The sequence below is a fragment of the Manis javanica genome, chromosome 10 (assembly GCF_040802235.1).
Source record: "Manis javanica isolate MJ-LG chromosome 10, MJ_LKY, whole genome shotgun sequence".
In the NCBI taxonomy this organism is placed as follows: Eukaryota; Metazoa; Chordata; class Mammalia; order Pholidota; family Manidae; genus Manis; species Manis javanica.
This window is the reverse complement of record NC_133165.1, coordinates 4,053,350-4,075,669: the sequence shown is the minus strand read 5'-3', so window position 1 is coordinate 4,075,669 and position 22,320 is coordinate 4,053,350. Positions and strand designations below refer to the sequence as shown.

At 52.5% G+C, this 22,320-nt stretch overlaps 2 protein-coding genes across 4 annotated transcripts; both read right to left on the bottom strand.

Annotated features, from left to right (window-relative positions):
* Nucleotides 1-889: 889 nt before the first annotated feature.
* ECI1 (enoyl-CoA delta isomerase 1) lies at nt 890-12,093 on the bottom strand. Its single transcript, XM_017676036.3, has 6 exons — nt 11,918-12,093; nt 6,866-6,993; nt 3,595-3,741; nt 2,660-2,781; nt 2,384-2,562; nt 890-1,162 (listed from the first exon to the last, which is right to left on the bottom strand). The coding sequence occupies exons 1-6, from the start codon at nt 12,054-12,056 to the stop codon at nt 996-998; spliced, it is 882 nt and encodes a 293-aa protein (XP_017531525.2). The 5' UTR covers nt 12,057-12,093; the 3' UTR covers nt 890-995.
* An 898-nt stretch (nt 12,094-12,991) lies between these two features.
* RNPS1 (RNA binding protein with serine rich domain 1) lies at nt 12,992-21,973 on the bottom strand. 3 transcript variants are annotated; one of them, XM_017676051.3, is made up of 8 exons: nt 21,829-21,973; nt 18,706-18,893; nt 18,312-18,467; nt 17,495-17,686; nt 17,106-17,208; nt 16,664-16,817; nt 14,492-14,633; nt 12,992-13,895 (listed from the first exon to the last, which is right to left on the bottom strand). In XM_017676051.3, exons 2-8 carry the CDS (start codon nt 18,774-18,776, stop codon nt 13,796-13,798), a joined length of 918 nt encoding a protein of 305 aa, XP_017531540.1. In that variant the 5' UTR covers nt 18,777-18,893; nt 21,829-21,973; the 3' UTR covers nt 12,992-13,795. The 3 variants fall into 3 exon arrangements, with proteins under 3 accessions (XP_017531540.1, XP_017531541.1, XP_017531542.1); XM_017676052.3 differs by lacking the exon at nt 21,829-21,973 and adding an exon at nt 21,442-21,620; XM_017676053.3 differs by lacking the exon at nt 18,706-18,893 and having other exon boundaries at nt 21,829-21,923.
* Between the last annotated feature and the right edge of the window lie 347 nt (nt 21,974-22,320).

Here is a 22,320-nt window from a genome sequence, read left to right as displayed (position 1 = left end):
ACACACAGGTCGTATCGACGTGCAAGGCCAGCCTCCCAGTCCCCGATGGCTCTCCTATGGCCCCTGATTCCTGAGTCCTGCAGGACCCCTCTGGCACTCATCTGTATCTGGCACAGCCCTCCCCACACTCCCACGCCTCCTGCCTAGCACTGCGGGGTGGGTCAAGGAAGCTGGCCCAGCCCCCAGCTGGTGGGTGGCCAATGGGACATTTGGGGAGGCCCTCAGCAGTGAGCAGGCTGGACCCTCACCCAGCTTAGGAAGCCAGATCAGGTTAAGGTCCTGCCTACACCCCTTTAATGGTGCCTCCTGGTAGCTTCCTCCTCAGGAGCCCCAGGCTGGGGAGGGCCTGTGAGGGAGGAGAGTGGCCCCATCACCCGTGGATCAGGACCAAATAGAACTGGGACACATGGTATAGCTGACGGGCCTGGTGAGGTTTCTTGTTTTCGAAACCCCTCATCTTTGGCAGGATTTAGGAACTGGCCTGAATTGCATAGAAAGAAAAACCTCTGTTTCAAGAGTTTGGACAAGTTCTTCTAATGCAACCCTTCTAGAAGAGGACTTAGGACACTCACAGCACAGAATGTCTCAATGCTAGTGATGCTTCTCTGGCCCCTCTCCAGTTCCCTCAGTCTCTCTCTCCATCTAAATGAATGACTGTGGCAGCAAAAGGTCTTTGGGCTTTTCTTGGGGATGGGGTCTCGTGGGGATTATCCCGGCCTGTGGCCAGGGATAGGGTGATCAAAGGACTTTATTCACGATTCTGCTTGGGAAAGGAGACACTCAGTGGTGACATCACCAAAGTCCAGAAGGGCCCACCTGCCAGTTCATGATTCTCAAATCAAGACACTGCCCATAAGAAACAGAACCATCTAAGAAGATCAGCAAAAGAGAGAGTTGAAAGTAACTTTTAAGTCAGAAAATACCTGAAAGTTCCTTGGAACCAGAGAGCCCCCAGAGGGTGCGCATGGCTGAGACCCTGGGTGGGCAGCTCAGCCTTAGGCCTTCTTTTCTTTGAGCTTTTCTAAGTACGCCTGCAGGGACTTCTGGACAGAGTCCCTGGAGAGGAAGCTGACGAAGTTCTGGATGTCTGCATCGCGCTGCTTCACCAGGCGGTCCACCGTGGCTTTTCGCATCATGTTCTTGCTCAGCTGTCGAGCGTGGTCTACAGAGAATGGGGTCCCCGTGTAAAAACTCATTCTCTGAGATGGGGCATCATTTCCAACCTTGCCAAGAGTATTTCAGCAGAAACCCTGGAAAGTTTCTAAGAAGCCTTAGAAAATGCACGTAAGTGAAGCAAAGAAAATGAGAATCACCTGTTCCCCACTGTCTGCCTGTTTCTTTTAAAAGCATGTAGATGATCTTGTAAAAACTGCCTTTTTAACCTTTATTTTCTCTCAGCTAGATTGAGACTAGTTTCCATGCCACCAAATGTTCTTTTACAACATAGTTAATGGCTGCGCCATATCTGGTCATTTGCGTCAGGGGTTGGCAGACCTGGCCACCATGGCCTGTGAGCTAGACAATGGTTTTTACATTTTTATATAGCTGATAAAACATTTTTTTAAAAAGGGTACTATTTTGTGACACGTGAAAAATTATGTAAAATTCAAATTTCAACAGCCTGACATTTTGCCAGAACACAAGACATACTTGCTGGTGCACACCTGTGGTGCTTTCGTGCTCTAACACCACAGGTGTGGCAGAGACCAGGTGACCTCCAAAGCCAGGAGTCGTATGCTGATCCCTGGTCTCCATCATAGCTGATAGAACCAGCTCTACTTCTATAAACAGACATGCAGGCTGCTTCCAACAGTCTGTATAGTGGGTTAAACAGGGGACCCCCCAGAAGATATCTGCAAGTCCAAACCCCTCCCTAGCACCTGTGCATGTGGCCTTGTTTGGAAAGGGATTTTGCAGATGAAATTAAGATGAGATCATCTTGGATTTAGAGTGGGCCCTAAATCCAATGACAGGCATCCTTGGAGAGGAGGGGGAGACTGAGACACAGAGACACACACCGGGGAGAAGCCATGTGGAGGCAGAGGCTGGAGCAGTGTGGCCACCTGGAGTCACCAGAAGCTGGAAGACCCAGGAAGGATCTGTCCTGGAGCTTCTGCAGTGAGGGTGGCCCTGCATCACCTTGGTTTTGTATCCCTGGCCCCCAGAGCTGGGAGAGGATGCATTTCTGTTGTTTTAAGCCTACCCCCAAACCCCGTGATGATTTGCGGCCCCAGGACACCAAGTCAGTCTGTTGTTATGATGGCACAGGTGTGCTTCGCCATAGAGCACCTTTCTGTGAGAACCTTATGGTCTCACCAGGCGCATCAGGCTGGGGAGGTGGAGGCTTTGCTTGTCCATCTGTATCCACCCCACAGCTTCTCACCTGGAACGGCCATCCACTGGGCCAACACTGAGAGCGCTGTGCTCTGCACCTGGTCCTCGGGCACCACCTGGTCCACTATGCCCACCTGGAGCGCCTCTGCTGGTGAGAATAGCAACCCCAGCTGCAGGGCGCGCTCCGCGGCACGCTGCCCGATGGTGTTCACCAGGGTGTCTTTGAACCTGGAACAGACACCCATTCACCGTGGGCTAGAGCTCCCAGGTGGTGGTGGGCTCCGTCCAAGGCCAAGTGGAATGTGGATGCAGCCCCCGGCCTTACCAGAAGGGGGCGATGATGCCCAGCAGAACCTCGTTCAGCCCAGTGCAGTACTTGGGGTTGTCAGCCAGGACCCGGTAGTCGCAGGAGAGGGCTATCAAGCAGCCTCCTGCTGGGCAGACTCCCTGCAGGGGAAGCGAGACCCCTGGGCTCTGGGCGCTGCTGTGGCTGGTCCCCACCGTATCCTGGACAACCAGGGTCCCGGGGACAGGTCTGCACGTGGGCATGAGCTCCGGCTGCCCCCCGCCCCCTGCAGGCACAGGTTTGCCATCGCCGAGGGCCACGCACTGGCAGGTCCACAGCTCTTGGCCAGAAAATCATTGAGTCCTCCAGTCAGGGGAGGCAAGTTGACTTTCCTCTCAGCTTTTGTCTGATGCTCAAAGGCCAAATAAGCAGTTAGCCAGAGCTGTTCCTTCATGTCACGCCCACGGGCTGTCACCATTCCCAGGAGGATGTCCTGGGAGCCTCAAGCTCGCACCGTCCCACAGACAGCCACTGTCGGTCAGCATCGCAACCTGTGGGTTCTTCCTAGCTCTCTGCCCTCCCCACTGGCCAGCCAGGACTCCCCTGCGCCTGTGTGGGCTGTTCCCACTCTCTTGCCCGTGCAGTCCCCGAGCCTCAGTGCCCCTGCCTTCCCCAGCCAGGCCCAAGGGGTGTTTCCAAATGTGGCTCTGATTCCCCACTGGCTGCTGCGCTCCTGCTGGGTGTCCCCGGTCCCTGTCCCACCCCTGTGCCAGTGAGGATGTTGGCCCCCTGGGGCTCCCCTTGTCACCTCATCACGCTGGTCTACATGGCATGCTTACCTGTGCATGTCTGTGGGTCTCCCCGCTGCCCTTTCCCTCTAAGCAAGGGCTTCCCGAGGGCAGGGCCACGCCCATCCCCCAGTCCCCAGGCAGGGCCCAGTGGGTCAGTGAGCACTCGGAAGTGGGCACACTCACATTGATGGCAGCGATCAGCACCAGTTTGGACAGGTAGAGCCGCAGCCACAGCTCCTGCACAGCCTTCCAGTACTCGACGTAGTGTGCTGGGTTCCTTCCACAAATCTCCATCAGGTCCAGGCCCGCCGAGAAGATCCCAGGGCAGTCCTGGGGAATGAGGGAGCCAGGGCCTGTCAGAGACCCCAGTGGCCACAGCGCTTGGCCTCCGCTCCCCTGGCCCTGCCCCTCCTGCTCTGGTGCCGTTCCGGCTCCCACAGGAATCGGCCAGGTGGGCGCTCTGTGCGCGGCCTCCCAGGCACAGAGGCCTCCCGACTGCCGAGCAGGCTGCAGACACCAGCACAGGCCGCTGTTGGCATGCGGCCAGGGGAGGACGGGGTGCCAACCAGGGCAGAAGCCAGACATCTGCCCTGGGCTGGTGCGCGGGAGGCAGGGCCCGGGGAGGAGTGGGCGGCTCGCGCTCCTGCCAGGGGCCCCACACAAAGTGTTCTGCAGAGAGCACCCCGAGCCTAGTGTCCTGGGAACTACTGGCTGGGGACACAGATGCAGGTCAGGGCGGGGAGTGGTGACTTGGTGGTGTCACGCAGAAAACCCTACACTTGGGCCTCCTGCGTGGCTGCGGCTCCTCTGAACGAATGGAAGCTCCTGTGACCCAGGCGCCTGGAGTTGCTGCCATCAACGACTGACAGACTAGCCCAGGAGAGGGCTGTGACCATGTGCTGCTTGTAGGCAGGACGCTGGCCACCCAGTGTCTGCGGGGAGCAGGTGGGTGAAGGCAGTCCGGGGTGGTCACTCAGCCCTCCACATCCCCATATGCTGTTGCACAGGGTGTGGAGCACAATTCCTTATCTCTGGTGCACGTGCACGTAAAAAACCCAGCAGAGAAGGACTGATGCGCCATCCTCACACCAAGCCGGCTGCCTCCCAGCTGAGTACTGGGCCCCTGCACTGGGGCTGAGGGACGCAATGGGGACCCGGCTGCTCTTGCTTTGGGGGTGGGTGGACTTTGCACCCAGCCTATTCTGCCCTTTTCCTTACTTTTCCTATCATGAGCCTCTGGTCCCCTCCCCCATCCCCCAAATACAATGCAGTTTATCACCACAGAGCCTCGCTATCTGCAGTCAGTCCACGTTGTGGAGGGAAGGCAGTTTCATTCCGCATGTGAGAGAAATGAGCCACCCACCTGGGGATGTCCTTTGCTGACAGACTGGAAGGGGGTCAGGGAGCCCATGATCCAGCAGTACCTCTGTAGTGGGCCGAACTGTCCCCAAAAAGACAAGGTCAAGTCCTCTACCCCATACCCATAAACCTGGCCTTATTTGGAAATGGGGTTGTTGCAGAAGAAACCAAGGTAAGATGAGATCGTCCTGGAGAAGGGGTCCTAAATCCTGACTGGTGTCCTAAGGAGAGGGAGATGCAGACACAGGCACAGGGCATGCCTGCGTCATGGCAGAGGCAGAGTGGAGTGTGTGGCGGGGGACAAGCATAGGCACCCCAGGAGCCCCCAGAAGTTGGGAGGAGAGGACTCTCCCCTTGGACCTGCAGAAGGCATCACCCTGTGATAACGTGATCTTGAACCTGTAGCTTCAGCATGTGAGGGAGTTCATTTCTGTTGTTATAAGCTCCCCATGTGTGGTGCCTTGTTGAGGTGGCCCCAGGACTCTGACGTGACATCCTCTACCACCATTTGCCAAGGGCCCAGTTAGGGCAGGCCTTGAGTTACACACACAGTAGGCACTCAATACAGAACACGATGTGTAGGCACATTTGTGGGGGGTGAGGACGCCGTGGTGGAGAATGTGGGCTTTGGAGGGATAGGGCTGCACAGCCCTGAGCATGCAGGCCAGCGGCCTTGGTAAGCGGTGGTTCTTCCCATGTTCTTTCTGAAGGTCCCATATTTGTAGCTCTCTCCTTTTTAGAGCATGATAAAGAAAATGTCATGTGTGAGATGACATGTTCAGTGGAGTATTTTCAGAAATTATCCAGGGGCAAAAGCTCCCAGGTAATTTCAGAATCTCCAGGCAGGTGGCTGCAGTTGTCAGAATATTCCCTGGGATTTTAACTGCCACTAGATTCTCAACAATCTACACCCATTAAGCATTAGTCCTACTCTTGGAGCAACACAGAATAATCTCTCTCCAGGGGGTGGGGTGTGAGGCTTTGCTCTGCTTCACAGGCCCCACGGTGCGTGCATTAGACCCAGCACTGGAGCGCATGATCAGTCCCTGCTCTGATGCAGTGGGGTTCCCTGTCAGGCAGCCTACGACAGTACCAAGCTGCCTGGGGGTCCAAGCAAGCAGGTGTGCTGCCACAGGGGCGCCCCAAGGCCTGGCTGCTTCTTGTGTCTCTAACAGAGGCCAAGATGCTCCTGTGGGTCTGTTACATGGTGGCACGTACCTTTTGGGGACACTCATGCTGCCTGTGGCTAACTTGAAAGGTGGCCCCCACAAAAGGCCTGTTATGTTGTGTCCACACTCTACCTCCCCCAGTGCCTGGCCGAGCAGGTGGGCCCGCTGCCCACTAAAGGGAGGCAGGAACAAATGAGGCCCTAGGTGCTGTGGGTCTGGGTGTTAAAACCAGACCCGGCTCCAAGGACAACCCAGCTCCCCTTCTCAGCCACTGCACCCCTACCCTCTGGGTCACACCCAGACACGCTCCTGGACCCAAAGGACGCCAGCTGTTACCCTTCCTGGCCTCTGCAACGATACTGCTCCCACAGATGCTGTTACCAGTGTTCGCTGGCTTTCAGGGACAAGGCTGAGGTCCCCCTGCAGCATCCAGAAGGAAAAAGCTTACCCTCTGAGGACTCAACTCTGACTCCTTGCCCAAAGAGAAACAGAAAGCATGGCTTTTAAGACGAGCATCGTTACTGGGGCTGCTCAGGGGACACACCTGGGGCTTCCTGCAGGGTGCACTCAGTGCAGGGTCTGCCCCTCAAGAAGGTGGGGCCCCGGGCTCACCTCTGCAAAAGCATCACCCACCCTCACCTGTTCTGTCTGGGTCACCTAGGCCTGACAGCTGCCTGGGCCTGGGAAGGGGCCTGAGACAGAGGCAGCAGTGTCCGATGGGGGAATTGTCTGCCCGAGGTGCACTAGCACAACTAGGGTCCCCCTAGGGCCCCACCCAGGACTGGGATCCCAGCAGGTGCCTTCATCAGGGGCTGCCTGGGAACTCTGTACCATGGGACGCGTGGACGGTCCGAGCTCAGACTGGAGCCTGGTAACAGGCTCACTCGGTCAGGGAAGTCGGGCCGTGGGGACTACTGAGCACCCACCGAAGTCAAGACGATGCCTCGGAAGGTCTTGTCGTTTTCCAGCTTCTCCAGGCTGATGATGAGCTCCGTCAGCAGCTCTAGGCTGAGGCAGTTCACCGGGGGGCTCTTCAGCTTCACCACAGCGACCCCTAGCAGAAAACGCAGAGGAGAAAGCTCACGCCCGCCGGCGACATCGCCCAGGGTCCTGGGCCCGCATGCCAGCCACGGGAAGCCACAGGTTTTTTTTTACGCGATAGCATTTGTATGACATAAATTATCCATTTTAAGTGAAGAGCTCAGGCCCGTACACTCAACATGAAGCCACTGTCTAGGTCCTGGATATGCCCATCACCCTGAAAGGGCACCCGTGCCCCTTCCACCTTCCCCCAGATCCCAGCAACCACGCATCTACCTTCCGTCCCTATCCGTTTGCCCACCGCACACACCGCGAAGAGGGAACCCTGCGCTCCTGACCCGCTGTGTCTGGCTCCTTTGACCTGACACGTGCTTTCAGGGTTCTTCAGTGTGCAGCGTGAGCCAGGGCTTCCTGTAAGGTCGAGTGTCAGCCCCACTGCATGTGTGCACCTCGTTCACTTTATCCCTTATGCTGACGGACACTTGGGTCGGGTCCGCCCTTTGGCTATTGCGCATTCGTGGCTGTGAACCCCGTGTGCCAATTTTTCTTTTTCTCAGACACAGTCCTGGGGGCGGAAGGTGTGAGCACCGGTAACAGCCAGCAGGGGGAGCTCTCTGCGCCGCTGCTCCGGCACAGCGCGACCACCTCTGGCTCTTCGGCCATAAGCCGAGTTAACACGCCCTCACTGGTAGTCGATGTGCCGTTGGGATGGCTCATGACTTTGGAACATTAGGGAAACAGGTTTCCTAACCTCCAGAGGATATAAAATTGAAAATGGCCCCTATGTCCAAAATGTATTAGATGCCATACTTTTGCTCTGGCTTTTAAAAGGCTCCTGGCATTCTAGGCTCCCCCGCGGGAGGCCAAAGGAAGCCACCTTGCTGAGGTTTCCACCCAAAACACTGCTCTCAAGGAAACAGATAGCCAAGCTTCTTACATGTTCTAAAGGGATGTTCTCCCAAATGACAGTTTGGAAAAGCTGACAAGAGATGCCCAACTGACCTCAGAAAAGGTAAAACTATTAGAAATCTAGTAATTGTTGGTTGGAAAATAGGAGAGAACTCTGGTTTGGACCAAAAAAAATCTGGCCCTACGAGAAATTCTACTTACCACTGTACATGCATTAAACCATTGACCTACTGACAAAGTAACAGCGTTCATGAACGTATATTGGTGGGCGAATAGAAATAAGGCTGCACAAAGTGCCTGTCCCGCTGTCCCACCTGTCCACACCGCCCCAACGCATTTTAAACTGCCCAAAGGGCCATTCATTTAAGGTTTGGCAAGTGAATTTCATGCAGCTTCCCCCATCTCATGGATAAGTTTTAGTCATGGTTTGTATGTTTCTTCACTGAATCAAAGCTTTCTCTTGCCTATTCTGTGGCTAAATATTTGTTGGATTTTTCCCAACCTGGGGAACCCTTTTCAAACTTCATAGCAATTGGGGAATCCATCTTACTGGTCAGGCACTTTGACTAGTCTATGTCAAAAGAAGGTTGTGTGAACACCATCCTCAATCCTTGGGGCTAGCTGCATGTGCTAATGGCACTATTAAGAGTCAGTGGGCATAGTAGGAATGTAAACTAGTTCGACCATTGCGGAAAGCAGTATGGAGGCTCCTCAAAAAACTAAAAATAGAAATACCATTTGACCCAGGAATTCCACTCCTAGGAATTTACCCTAAGAATGCAGGAGCCCAGTTTCAAAGACATATGCACCCCTATGTTTATCTGAGCACTATTTACAATAGCCAAGAAATGGAATCAACCTAAGTGTCCATCAATAGATGAACAGATAAAGAAGATGTGGTACATATACACAATGGAATATTTTTCAGCCATAAGAAGAAAACAAATCCTACCATTTGCAACAACATGGATGAAGCTAAAGGGTATTATGCTCAGTGAAATAAGCCAGGCAGAGAAAGACAAATGCCAAATGATTTCACTCATCTGTGGATTATAAGAACAAACAAAAACTAAAGGAACAAAACAGCAGCAGACTCACAGAACCCAAGAATGAACTAACAGTTACCAAAGGGAAAGGGACTGGGGCAGTTGGGAGGGAAGAGAGGGAGAAGGGGAATAAGGGGGATTACAATCAGCACACATAATGTAGGGGGGGGCACGGGGAAGGCAGTACAGCACAGAGAAGACAAGTAGTGACTCTATAGCATCTTACTATGCTGATGGACAGTGACTGTAATGGGGTGTGTGGTGAGGACTTGATAATGGGGGGAATCTAGTAACCACAATGTTGCTCATGTGACTGTATATTCATGATACCAAAATAAAAAAATAGTAACAGTCAGCGGGCAAAGTTGTAGACAATCCAAAAACAAACACCTTGGCCAAACTACTGCCACTGGTGCTTCTAAATCTCAGATCCACCCCTCTGGGACCCATAGACTCTCACCCTCTGAGATGTCACAGGACGTCCAATGAACTTGGCCCTGCCTCCTTCAACCCACAGCTGACATTTTCTGGTCGGGACAGTGATCTCTGGATGGTCAAATCAAACTTCTCTAGGAGTGAGAACTAAGTCTTGCAAGGCAAACAGGGTCTTTTGAGACCTTTGATTTTTGAGGAAGAATTATTAATTGGTTACAGTTATGTATATATGCATATAAGAAGCAATCAAAACTTCCAGAAGGAGCTCCCCAAACTTGGTTCAGAAGGAAGTTTCTAGAGGTGACTCTAGATATTTGTGTGGAGATGGAATAGGCAGAATCAATGGCACTGGGGGAAAGGTAGAGAGGCTGAAGGTGAACAGGAGTTACTGAAAAGGATTCTAGACAACTCAGACATAATAACCATTTCCCCAGCACAGAATGGACACTAAGTTATTTTTGGATGGAATCTAAAATCAGCTTCTCTAACAGCTCTTATATGAAAACATTTTAAAAAGCACTTTTACTGGTTACTGCATTCAAGCCTCAAGATGCCTAGGGGCTAATGGGTCTGCAAGTGGGCAAAGAACTAGGCTTGGTTTTCTTGACCCCAAGCTCAACTACCCCTCACACTCCGGCAAGGAAGCCAATGAGTTCTTTGGGTGGGATGGGAGAGCACTTTGGTAAAAAACTGGTATCTCACCCATGCTGTTTTTCTTGTTTACAAAAGAGTTACTACTGAAACCATTTTTAGGTATACAATCAGTGGTGTTAAGTATATGCAGAATGTAGTGCAAACATTACTACATTATGTTCCAATACTTTAAACTGTTTTTGCGCTTCTTGGTATATAGTCAAATCTGTCAGAGAAATGATCCTTTCAGAAACCCAGGTTTTTGTTGGACCTACCCACGAACCCCTCATCACCTGGCTCAGGCAGCCCCCAACCCAGAGAGGAGCTGGACCAGAAAGCACGGCGCCCTGATAATACTGTTCCAGGCATGGGCTGAACTATGGTGCCCGAGTGTGTTCTGGAGGGTAGAGGAGGGCTGAGGCTGCAGGAAGGCTTCCTTCAAACTGAGAACAGGTCTCCTGTTTTGAAAGGCGGGGGCCTAGAACCAGGAAGCCATGTCCTAAAATATGAAGCTTGCTGGTCTCTGACCCTAAGCCTTCTCAGGACTTCTCTGGAGCTCTCTCCAGAAGAGAAGGCATGGATTTCTCTTTCAAAGGTGTTTTTCTGCCTTTTCCACGCCTTTTGGAGAGTTTTAGGTCTTCTGATGGGGGTATGCTTGGGAATGATTCCACTTGTGGCTCTGAGCTTTCATGGGTAAAATAAACACTTGGATCTGTGCCACATCGGGCTCCGAAGAAAAATCAAAAGTTTATTCCAAAATAATTCCAATTTAATAACTTAAAGGTGCACATTCCCCAAACTTTAAACACAGACAGACTTTTATCTTCAATATGAACTGGGAAAAAAGCCATCTAAACCACCTAGCTTTGAGGTACAGCAGGGACAAGGGACAAGCATCATGTTTTGTATTTTCTGCCTATGATGAAAAGTGCCAAGATACAAATAGTATAGTCAGAACAGGAGGGACCCCATCTTAAGGCTAGATTCCACTTGGCAAGCAGTCCTAAATAATATGCCCTCACCACTTGAGGGGATCCACTATCTTGGAGATGACGATCAAGAAATTCCTGTGTTAAGCTTATCTGACAGAATATCTAGAGGACTGTATGGATGGTGACATGTGTCTCACGGGAGAGAGATATCATGAGACCACATGTCAAGCCTATGCATCCCTTCCTTTGCCCCATTTCTGAAATCCTTAAATGACAGAATGCTAAGCCCTTAAGTGTTCCTCCTCTCTGAGGCTGCCCCACACTCCGTTCTTCATGTGCACTTTGCCTTAAATAAAAGCCTTCTCACTGCCCAGCTTATTGCCTTTTGTCCCCAAGCTCTTCCAAGCCTCTTGGGGGGGTTAATAACAGCCCCCTCTTCCCAGTGGTATGCTGCATTGCTATTTCATTCAACTTTGCAGACGTAAGCAAAATTCTTCACCTTCTGTCCTACTTCAAACAAGCAGGGAAGGGCTGCTGGGATCTCTGATTTGGGCTTGCAACAAGGGACGCCCAGTGGCCCTGACTGTAGGAGCTGGCAAGGGAATTGCCCCATGCTGAGCAGTTCAATGAACTTCCCTTTCCTCCCGTTCTCCTTTGCTCTCTACGGACTGCGTGGCCGCCGCCATTCACCACCACTGTGGCTTTAACGAATTCCCCGCTTACCTACTCTCCGACCTCTTGGAGAATTCTTTCCCGAACAGAGTCAAGCGTCCTTCCCCCTTGGGGTTGAGGTTTCAACTAGCGCACAGGGAGAGAGCTCCCCAGACCCAGCCCTTCCGCGACAGACCGCCGTCCTTGGGCTCCACAAGCAGCAGCTGCGTTCCAGCCAGGCTTTATCTCCCGCCTCTAGGCATCTCCGGTTCTGGCTCCGCCCGCCCAAGCGGCCACCCGCCCGTCTAGGCCAGACGGCGGGGACGCTTACCTGCGGCCGGCCCGGGCTCCACCAGTACTCGCGGGCTCCCGAAGCACCGGGCGCCTAGCCCCCCGGGGGCCGCGCCGCGAGGCCCCGCGTTCGGGCGGAGCAGCACGCGCGCCAAGCGAAGCCCTGCCGCCAGCGCCATCTTGACCCGCCAGTCCCCCGTCCACGCCCCGCCCCGCCCGGTGCAACCCTCCCGCGGGTAGGGGCCGGCGGGCCAAGGTCAGGCAGCCGGGCGGCGGGGGCGGGGCGGGCCCGGCCCAAACACCGCAGGCGGGACCGGAGCGCTCCCTCCACTGGGCTGTGCCGGTCTCGTGCTGCCGGCCAAAGGCCGAGTGGCCCCGGGAGGCTGGAGGGTGTGGATGGGGGAACCGCGCAGAGGCCACTGGCAGAGCTTGAGCCCCAGAGAGGGTGTGAGCTTAAGTGGTAATAAGGGGCTTTGGGGACACCTGGCTATGATGGCATCTCGGTATGGAAGGCATCCCGCCAGGGCTGGGCACTGCAGAGGGGTTTCTGAGGGGGCCAGGGGGTGCCCCAAGTGGGAACTCAGCATAGCCACAGGCATGGGCGTGCAGCATGAGCTGGTGACTTGGAGCAGACCACCCACCCTCCCCGTCACACAGCAAGCACGCAAGCACCAGGCAGCGTGCTCCCAGTTAAGGGTAGGGGCGACAGGTGTCCTCAAACTACTGGGGTGACTGCAGGGCCATCTCTGAGGGGAAGGGAGGCCACATGCTTTTATTTGCTCAATCTTGCAGGAGACACACAGAAGATACCCAAGAAACAGAGATGGTCACCCACCAGTAGCCATGGTCTGGTCTGACCATGTGATCTGCACACCAGACACAGGAGGGGGGCCAAGTGCGACGTTGGGCATGTAGCAAAAACCACCTCACGTTTGTCCACCCCCAGGAGCAGCCAACCCTAAGTGAACTGAACCGATGTTGACTGGACAATTCTGGAGATGTGACTTTGGAAATGGATCTGAAATTCACTTCACAGACAGGAATGTTCTTAATTCCCTCATGGCTGAAGCTGTCTTTGGGGACAGGATGGAGGCAGTCAACCCAACACTCCATCTGCATTCTAATCCTAGGTTTATTCAATACAACCCTTTCACTCTACACAACAAAGTACAAACGCAGCATTATATAATGCTACAAAGTTACAAAACTCAAAACAGAAAATTTATAGTACTGACTGTACAATAAAACCCCAAGATGCAATGTACATACTGCCAAAGGGAACCTACAAGCCCACCATGAGTAACAGCTGCAACAGGAGCTCCGTGATGACTACAGACCTGGCCCTCAGCTTGCTCACCAATTTCAGAGAGAAAGGGGACATGGGCTGTGCTGTGTGTGCACAAGGACATTAAAAACAACCATTTCTGGCGACTAACACAGGTTGTTTAGCCCTCAAGGTTGGAAGAGGACTCAAGCAGGGGAGCAGGGCCAGGCTGACAGGCGTGGCAGCTGCACCAAAGCATGCCTACTCCTGAGGCCCCAGGCCAGTAAGCAAGGGCACGACTGAGCCACCCAACTGGCTCCAGGCCACCTGTGGTATGACAATGCACTCCAGGGCTGGGGCTGCACTGCCACCCGGAGCCCTACTCATCCCTGCTGGCTTTGTCACTGAAATGACTCTCAACTGGAGATTGGGAGCTTTCTAGCCAGAAAACTGGGGGGGATTTTATAGGTACCCCCAAATCAACACATCTTTGCAGCCAGAACTCCATCTGCACAGGAAACACCTCAACTGCTGTCTTGAAGCCTGCCCCTGAGTGAGGATTTCTTTCCTACCCACCCTCCCTTGGCTAGGAATGGGACAAAACTGAGTTGGATGGGATATAAGTTACAGGGGGCAGAACTTCCGTGGCCCTGCTTATCGGGAGGAGTTGGAACTGGACCGGCTCCGATGGCGGCGGCGGCCAGGGGAACGAGATCGCCTGCGCACCGGGGACCTGCGCCTTGGGGAACGTGACCTGTGGGAAGAGGAGAGACCACATCAGACATGCACAGGTATCATGGACTGCAGGGGTCAGGCCGGCCCCCTGCAGCAATGATCCCATACAGCCTCACGCCTGAGTACCCAGAGCCGGCGCTCCCTCCAGGGCACTGCTAGGGAGGCCTTGAGAGGGAAGGGGCTGCATGTTGCGAAGTCCAAAGGCACAGCCCCAGGCTCTCCCCATTTTCTGAGGGTGGGGAGCGTGCAGCTCAACACCATTAGCAGAGGACAGCCAAACGCTGGCCTCTGCCAAGGGCATTAGCACCATCCCCTCCCTACACCTCTGACCAAAACCTCCTCCTCTCCTAACCCTTCCTACTTCTTCACTGGGAGAGGGGCCTGCACTGGTCAAACAGGATCCAAACTCCTGGAAATACTGGTGCGACCCATAAGGCCTGCTCCTCACCCCAGCAGGAGCACACAGGAGCTCCAAAGGCACCACACCACCCCTGCTTCCCCACCCCCATCACAAGGCACAGTGACCACATAAGGTCCTAGGAGTGTCACCATCCATGGTGTTCAAAGCCCAGGTTGGGTCCAGTCAGTCCCCATGTGAGACCGCAATCGACTCACCTTCGCCTCATCCGTGGGGGTGACCGGCGCCACATGGGAGGTGGTGGCAGCATTCTCCTGGGAGGGCTGAAACGTCGGGGAGGCGGCCTAGGCCAGGGGGCCAGCACAGCAGTGGCAGTGATCTCCTGGCCATCGATTTGTCCTGTTCAAGAAAGGATCAGGTTACTAAATATCTAACAGGTGCCTACCCGAGGCCAAGCCCCATGCCAGATGTGGACATGAGCAAGATGGACGGGCCCAGGGGAACTACGACAAACTGAGCTCATCCTAAAAGTAACTGCATGATTACTATCACTGGACATCTCAAGAAAACCATGGGGGCATGGAACGCCATGGAGACTCCTCTGTGGTGTGCTGGGGCAGCCTCCCAGAGGAAGTGCTGGAATCCACTAAGTGAAGGGACTGAAGGGACTGCGGTATTAGCACTGAGCTTCCTTTTGTAAAGCAGCAGGAAGGGGACAAAGAGGAGTGGGGACACCTGTTAGGGCTGTGGCAGGACCGAGGTGGGGGTGAAGTGTAAGAACTCAATGATCAGTGGGCCACTGGTCACCAGAACTGACGAAAGATTGAGTGGAGGAGCTGGGAGTTTGGGATGAACTATGACCTCCTGAGAAATGGGGCTCAGGAAGAAGAAATTTCTGGGTGCAGCGACAATTTGAAAGGAGTTTCAGATGTCAAGTTTTTCTTAAGAGTTTAGAAAAATGTCTCAGGAAGGTGACCCCTAATACAGCCAGAATAAAAAACCATGTGTGTGAATGAGACAGAATGACATCAGCAAAGGGAAGCAGCTTAGGGAGGCCTGAGGAACCTGCAGGGCAGCACACACCCGACCTCAGTCCAGAGACCGTTCGGGGAGCCATACTCAGCCATGTACCAGAGTCAGAGGGCTCCTTTACCTTATCAGCTCCTACCTGAACCTTCGAGGGACTTCAAAGACACCAAGGGGTTAAGCCAGGCATGTGGATCTGTGTTCAGAAGACACTCAAAAGGCTAAACTTAAGTAAAGGCAGCCTAAGGCGGCCCCCCACCCACTGCCAGCATCCGCCAAATTAGGGGTGTCATGGGTGCTGAGTTTACAACAGATCCGTCTTCTGGACAGCCATCAGTACAGGCCAAGTCCTTCCACCTTCTTTCTGGAGACAGTGTGGATTTGCTCCATTAGATGGCGCACAGCACAATATGAGGATACCCACAAAATCCTATCAGAACCTTAAAAAGTGGAATGTTTATGATCATGTACACCCCAGATATGCCCAAGTCTCCTGAACTTTTAGCAAGTGCTCCAGCTGTCAAATACACAAGATGGGCTGTCTCTAAAAGGAAGGAGTGCTTCACAGGCCAAAAGCTGACACATGCAGTGATGGACTGTAGTTTATGATGAACGCCTAAACACTCCACAGGGGTTCCAGCAGATTGAAACAGAGTTAGCTAGGTATTAAAGAAAGTATCCTAGTATCCTCACTCTAGCATGGCCTAAGGGCAATTACCCAACAAACTGTTAAGCTACTTATCTAGTGCACAGCAAGCAGGGCCTCAGGGACTTGAGGTTCTAGGTATTCCCACTCTCCTCCCCACTTGGCCTGGCAGCCCCAGCTCTTGGCGCCAGCTGCCTGGATTACTACAGCAGCAGCAAGCCAGGGCAGAGAGAAATTCCCCATTCCTTAAAACAGACTTGAAGACAAAATGAAAGCTGGCCATCTGGAACTATGCACAGGTGTTCAAATGTTATTAAAACCATTTTGCCTAATACAAAATGGCCACAAGTGTCATACAGTTAAGATATAAACTTTTAGGAAATGGGTAATATTTGTAAATTCAGAAAAGTAATCCTAAAAATGCTGAAATTTAAGCCAAAATAATCTCAAGCAGGATTAAAGGAAACATTCCCATGTAAAAGCAAAATACTTCATTAAATTCGTATTTCTTATAAAACAAACAAAAACCCTCTATTTGATCCCTGAGCTTTTAACAGATTTTAAAAAGTTCCATAAAACATGTTTTTGATAAACACACATCCACTGATAAAGAATTAGAACCCTGAAAGAGTCAGGGAGAAATCTGATGTGCAGCCAGGTTGGAGATGCCTCCTAAAGTCCCTAATATGTGGCAGGTAGCTGGTCCTGGACAGGGGACAGAAAAGGGAGGTCAGAGGAGTCTGGGAGGGTCACCCACCTCCATCCATGTGCTTTAGGGCCTTCTCGGCTTCATCTGGATTCTCAAACTCTACATATGCATAGCCTTTTGACAGATGGGGGTGCATCCTTTCTACAGGCATATCAATCATTTTAATTTTCCCATAGGTGGAGAATATCTCCATGATGTGATCCTACATGGAAAGAAGGGTCAGTTTCTATCACTTGTGTAAGTCTCAGAGAATTTGCCAGACTACAACCTTGGCATTCAGGGGAAGTCTCCTAAACACACAACTATAATGCACCCCATTAGAAGAAGTTAATCAGTGCTCTTGTATGAACCATGCACCATCACGCCAGTCCTCTGAAAGGTAACATTCTAAGTTCACCTTGTGGCAGAGGACTGCTTCTCCAGTTTTTCCATTTAAAAAAATTTCAGGAGACACACCCACTGTCCACTGGGTGGCTCTGGGATTCCTCACCTTGGTCACATTCCTAGTGAGCCTCCCAATGTGCACTTTGGTGGGTTTAGGCGAAGGGCTCCGCCTCTTCCTTTCCTTTTCATCTCTCTTGGGTAGTTTGGATCTGATTGAAGAAACAAAACAAAAGCAATCATTTTCTGTCAAGTCAAATTTTTTTTAGTGGGAATGTTAACTGCTAGCATGAGTTTTCTGTAAGGAAGTGCTGGCTACCTGTCAGTCATGGATATTACCCATCTCAGAAATCCTGTTGTTCAAAGACTCCCTTTTTGGTCTGGTTTTATGGTAGCTATGGGAACTTTACAGCCTCTAGCTTGTAAACCTAAGTTCCCAGCTAATTCAGAGGCCCCCAGACGAGCCGCTTAGGGCTGAGCGGGGTTGGAGGAACTCACTTGGAGCGGGAACGCCTCCTGTTGTCATGTCTGCGTCGGGAAGGGCTTGGAGAGCCGGAGGAGCTGCTGGAACTGGAGCTGCGGGATGAGCTGGAACTACCTGAGCGGCTTGATGCCGAAGAGGAGCTGGAGCCGCTGCTGGAGCCCGTGCTGGTGCTCGAACCTGAGCTGGAGGTAGAGCTGGACCGAGACCTGAGGGACGAGATAGAGGGGGGCAAAGGCAGCAGTGGCTGGGAGCAGCATTTTCTCACAGCATGGACAAGCCTACATGTGCACCCAAAGAGGAAATTGCTGTCTCATATTTTAAACTGCTTTCTCCAGAAAGGAAAAGATATCCGCCTCCCCTCCTGCAAGCCGAAGCCCAAGGGGTGAACAGAAACCCGCATTCCCACTGTGCAGGGGTGGCAAAGGAAGAACACGCTGCTTCCCACCTACACAGAAGCCCTGAGTGAAGGAGCCTGGCAAGTCAGAACACTACTTGCTTGCAAGGTGGTGCTGACTGACTCAGGGTGGTTTTCAATTGAAGGAAAAACAAGTTCTAGGCTAGGGCAACCCAACAAGTCTAAATAAAGAGCACTGAAGACAAAAGAATACCCCAAAATGTCTCTTTCCTTCCTTAACCTCTCTAGAAAAGAAAACCCCAAACCCATCTATACATAAGCAGAGCAAAGTCCAAACCTGTTTGCTCTAAGTCACAGTCTCTCCTAGCAACCTCAGGGTGTGCCTTCTTTAAGACAGAGCACTCGGTGGGCTCCTGGGGAGCGAAGGGGGCAGGACGGTGGCAGGGAGGCCCCCACATGACTCCCCCCAGCCCCACCTGGTGCTGCTGCTCCCACTGGACGCGCTGCGCCTCTTCCGGGTTTTATCTCTGCCACGATCCTTCTCGCCTGACTCCTTGGTGGCTCCTTTATCTTTAGAGCGATCCTTGGACTTCTCGTCAGAACGGTCTTTGCGTTTGGTAGGAGAAGGAGCCCTGAACGGTGAGAAGAGTGTGAGACCACATGCCTCTCAAACCAAACCCTGAAGCAGCACAACCCCCAAGAGGGGATCCATAGGCTACAAGACCCCAGGTGACCCCAGGGCAAAAAGATCTGTGGCTTAGGACACTTTCACTGCAGAATGCAAGACATTTCCAATCTTCCCCTTTCTGAGGGTCCCTAGCAACAAGCACCCCCAAAAGTAGCACTAGAAAAATCTGACAGGAGGATTACCTAGTGCTGGACTTTTTATTATTTTCTTTGACTCCTAGCAAGCTCTTCTTTTTCACTCCTGATAAATCCATTCTCCCCTTCTGAGGTGTTCAAAGCAGCAATGGCGGCCTCACTTATCTGAACTCTCACTTCTAACTCGAGTCTGAGAAACGATCCCTAATCGATTGCAATTTACGCCAAAGTGCAGCCTAATAACAAGATAAAAGGATTTATAGAGTGAACGAATGGCAAGAAAACAAATCCACTTTGCAGTCAAAAGCTGAGCACATGAGAACGCAAGCACACAGTAAACACCATCCACAAAGCCGGAGCACACGGGCCTTCACCGGTCCTCAGGGAGGATCCCCGCCCCAGGATGTACAGGCAGCTTTCGCCTCCGCATGTCTTTTCTTAAGGCAACGGCGGTGGTGTCCATCACTGTTAAATTTACAGGTGGTACAAGACCCATCTTTCACTCATAAGTTTGATGATGAGCCCTCGACAGCCCCTTAGAAATACTACAGCAGCTCACTGCAGATGCATAAGAGGAAAACCTGAGCGTGGCTCTCCTATTCGTTGCTGTCATTCCCTCACAGGATACACTAGACATATGATATGACTTGAAGCAAAAACCATTTCAAAATTAACTGGTACCAGCATCAAAACATTTAATACCTAAACACAAACAGATAAAATGTCCCATATGAACATTTAAAAGGCAGTAAAATAACAGTTAAAGAGTTGTTACAAACATTGAACTTTAATATGAATATCAAAGTGTTATGGGGGATGTATATGAAAGCCTACAATTTCTAAATGCAAGAAAAAATATTGATGAGGGGCTAGATATGATCAAGCAAATAGGGCAGAAATGGGACTTGTAGAATCTAGGTGATTACGTGGGTATTCACTGTACAATTGAACTTTCCTATGTTTACTTTTTTTCCAAAAATTAAGTGTCAGAGGAAAAAAAGGTAGATGCTGGAAATGGACAAGATACAGCATGGAAGGGTTTAGCAGAGTGCCTGGCCTGCAAACATGTTTAATCAGTGATAAACTGTCTACTAGTAAAAACCAGCCAGGAACAAACTACCGACTCATGCCTTGTTTCCTGGGGACTGCTGCCTTCAGTATTTCCAGTGAGTTTCCACAACTTGCCTGAGTTGTAAGGAAAGACAGCAGGATGTTTGCCTCACCTTCCTTGATCACCTGTAAGTAACCTGGACACAGCATACCGATTGGGGTCTTGTTTTCATTATGTGTAGGGATGCCCAAAATGCTGAATAAACATCCTGACTCGAGAGTGTGTGACTGGCTTTGGACAATCAAATGAGAGTGGAAGAGAGCAGAGTATCACCCACCCTTGCTACTGTTTTCCAGGGCTGTAAAATCTCTAAGGTGTCCACCTCTAAGGTACTACACACACAAGCAGGCACTAGGGGATAAGGTTATCGTCCTTGGACAGAGTATAATTCAGTGGTCAGTAGCTTGGAGTCAGCCTGTCTCGGTTTGATTTGAGGCTCTGCTGTGTGACCTTGAATAAATCACTTAACCCTTTTAAGTCTCAATTTCCTGTTAGCATTATGGTGACATTTACAGTGCCTACACTTCAGTTATTAAGAACATTAACCAAATTAATACATGAAAGACACTTGGCACCTAGTTAAGGCTCAATAAATTCTAGCTAATGTTACGAGGGATTTTTCTCCATGTTTGGAGGCTCCTTTCCTAGGTAAACTGTTGTCCAAAGTCACATACAATGAATGCTCAACAGGGGTCCCCGGCCCACTCCCACTCAGGACCACGAAGAGCAGCACTGACCAGGAGAAATGGTGTGCGAGCTACATGCACAACCTAAGGTTTCCTGGCAGCCACATTACAAGAAGTATGTTAACAGGTGAAATACATTTTTAGAAACGTAGCAGACACACTATACTCCAAGTATCTTTTCAACAGATAATTGGCATAAAAATTCATTACTAACATATTTACATCCCCCCCAATACCGAATCTTTTAAACACCTCCATTTGGGATAGGTATATTTCATAGTGCTCAACAGCTGTACGTGACCAGCAGTACCTTACTGAACAGCATTCATGTAGTGTGCAGATCCCCGAGACCCGCCCCCCACCAAAAGAATCGCCCAATTGTACTTTGTGTAAACAAGCAACACCCGTTATTATCCTTAACCATTACAAAAATTAAGAACCACAGATTAAGCGAGTGCTTTGCTGGGTGTTGCCGAGCGCTAGGAAGGAAAGATCGAGCTCGGTTCTCTGTTCACACAAGTTCAGGTAACAGCACAGGACCTTGGTTACCTCCCCCATCCTCCGGAAAGGTGGCGCGTCCAACAGCCGGAGAAAGGAGAGAACAATTAGTTAAATCTCGAGCAGATGGCGTTTCAGCTCAAACCTTCAGGGCACCTTCCCCACTTAAACATACATTTCAGGCACAATTCATCCGAAATAACAAGAGGGAAAACCACGTCTCTCCTCATTGATTTTTAACTTTCCCGTACCCTCCCTTCTGGAGTAACCCGTCAAATCCTGAGCTCCATGACATCAGGGGCCGTATCCGCTGAGACCAGCACGGAGAATGGCACACAGGAGCCCGGGAAACGTTCGCGGAGCCAGTATTTGAATTTATGGCCCCGAGACGAAGGCCGGTAGGTCTTCCAGATACCCCACAAAGCAACTCCGCATTCACCGGCACGGGCCCCACACGCGACCTCGCCACCCCCGTCCGCGTTCACTCACAACTCCCGGGTCCAGGGGCCGGGCTGCGAGCGACTCGACGGCAGGGCCCGGCGCTGTGGGCCTGGGTCTCCCGCCAACGGACGGCGCCGAGGTCGGAGGGAGTCCCCACCGCCCCGAGACCCGCAGGCGTGCCTAGACCCGCCGCAGAGCGGAGGAAACTACGGTGCCCTTCCGCCCGCCGCCGTCCCGACCACTTCCGGGCCGCGGCCTCGGTACCTCCCACTCCGCCCGCTCCGGGCCACACTCTTTCTTCTCGTACTCCGCTCCGCGCTGCCAGGTCGCAGTCCCCACCGCGGGGCTGGACAACGGGCAAGTTCCACGATGCACCCTGCCAAGCCTAGTGGGTGGCCCCCGAAGCTTGGATGGGGTCGGATTCCCCCAACTTACATCTTCCCGCCGCCACGACCTCCTCCCGCGCTCCACAGCCGCTGAGACCGGCGCCGTTCTGTCGTCATGGTTAGCGAGCGGGAAGGCTCCGCCGTGCGGCGCGAAGCGATGACGCAGAACACCTCAGCCAATGGGTGCGAGGGAGGAGAGAGTTAAAGGGCTAAGGGCTGGTGGCAACCCGCGATGGGGCTGTTATCCAGCCTCCGTTTCCGGAAGAGGCTCCCGGGGATACCCCGGGCTGGCGGCGCGCTTCAAGGGTCAGCAAGTTGGCGTCTTGATGGTACCGGGAGGGCCGCGCCGCCTAGGCAGCCCTCCGGCCAGAGCGGAGGAGTTAACCCTCCTCACGCGGATGTGCCCTGGCCCGCGGCGGACCTGGCGCAGTCCCTTCGCTGCGCTCCCTCCCCGGCTGCGTCCACACCGGGGTGACCGGCTGGTGTGGTCGGGATTTGCGCGGGAGCTGCAGTCTCTGGCGGCCGGCCGCGGGGCCTTGCA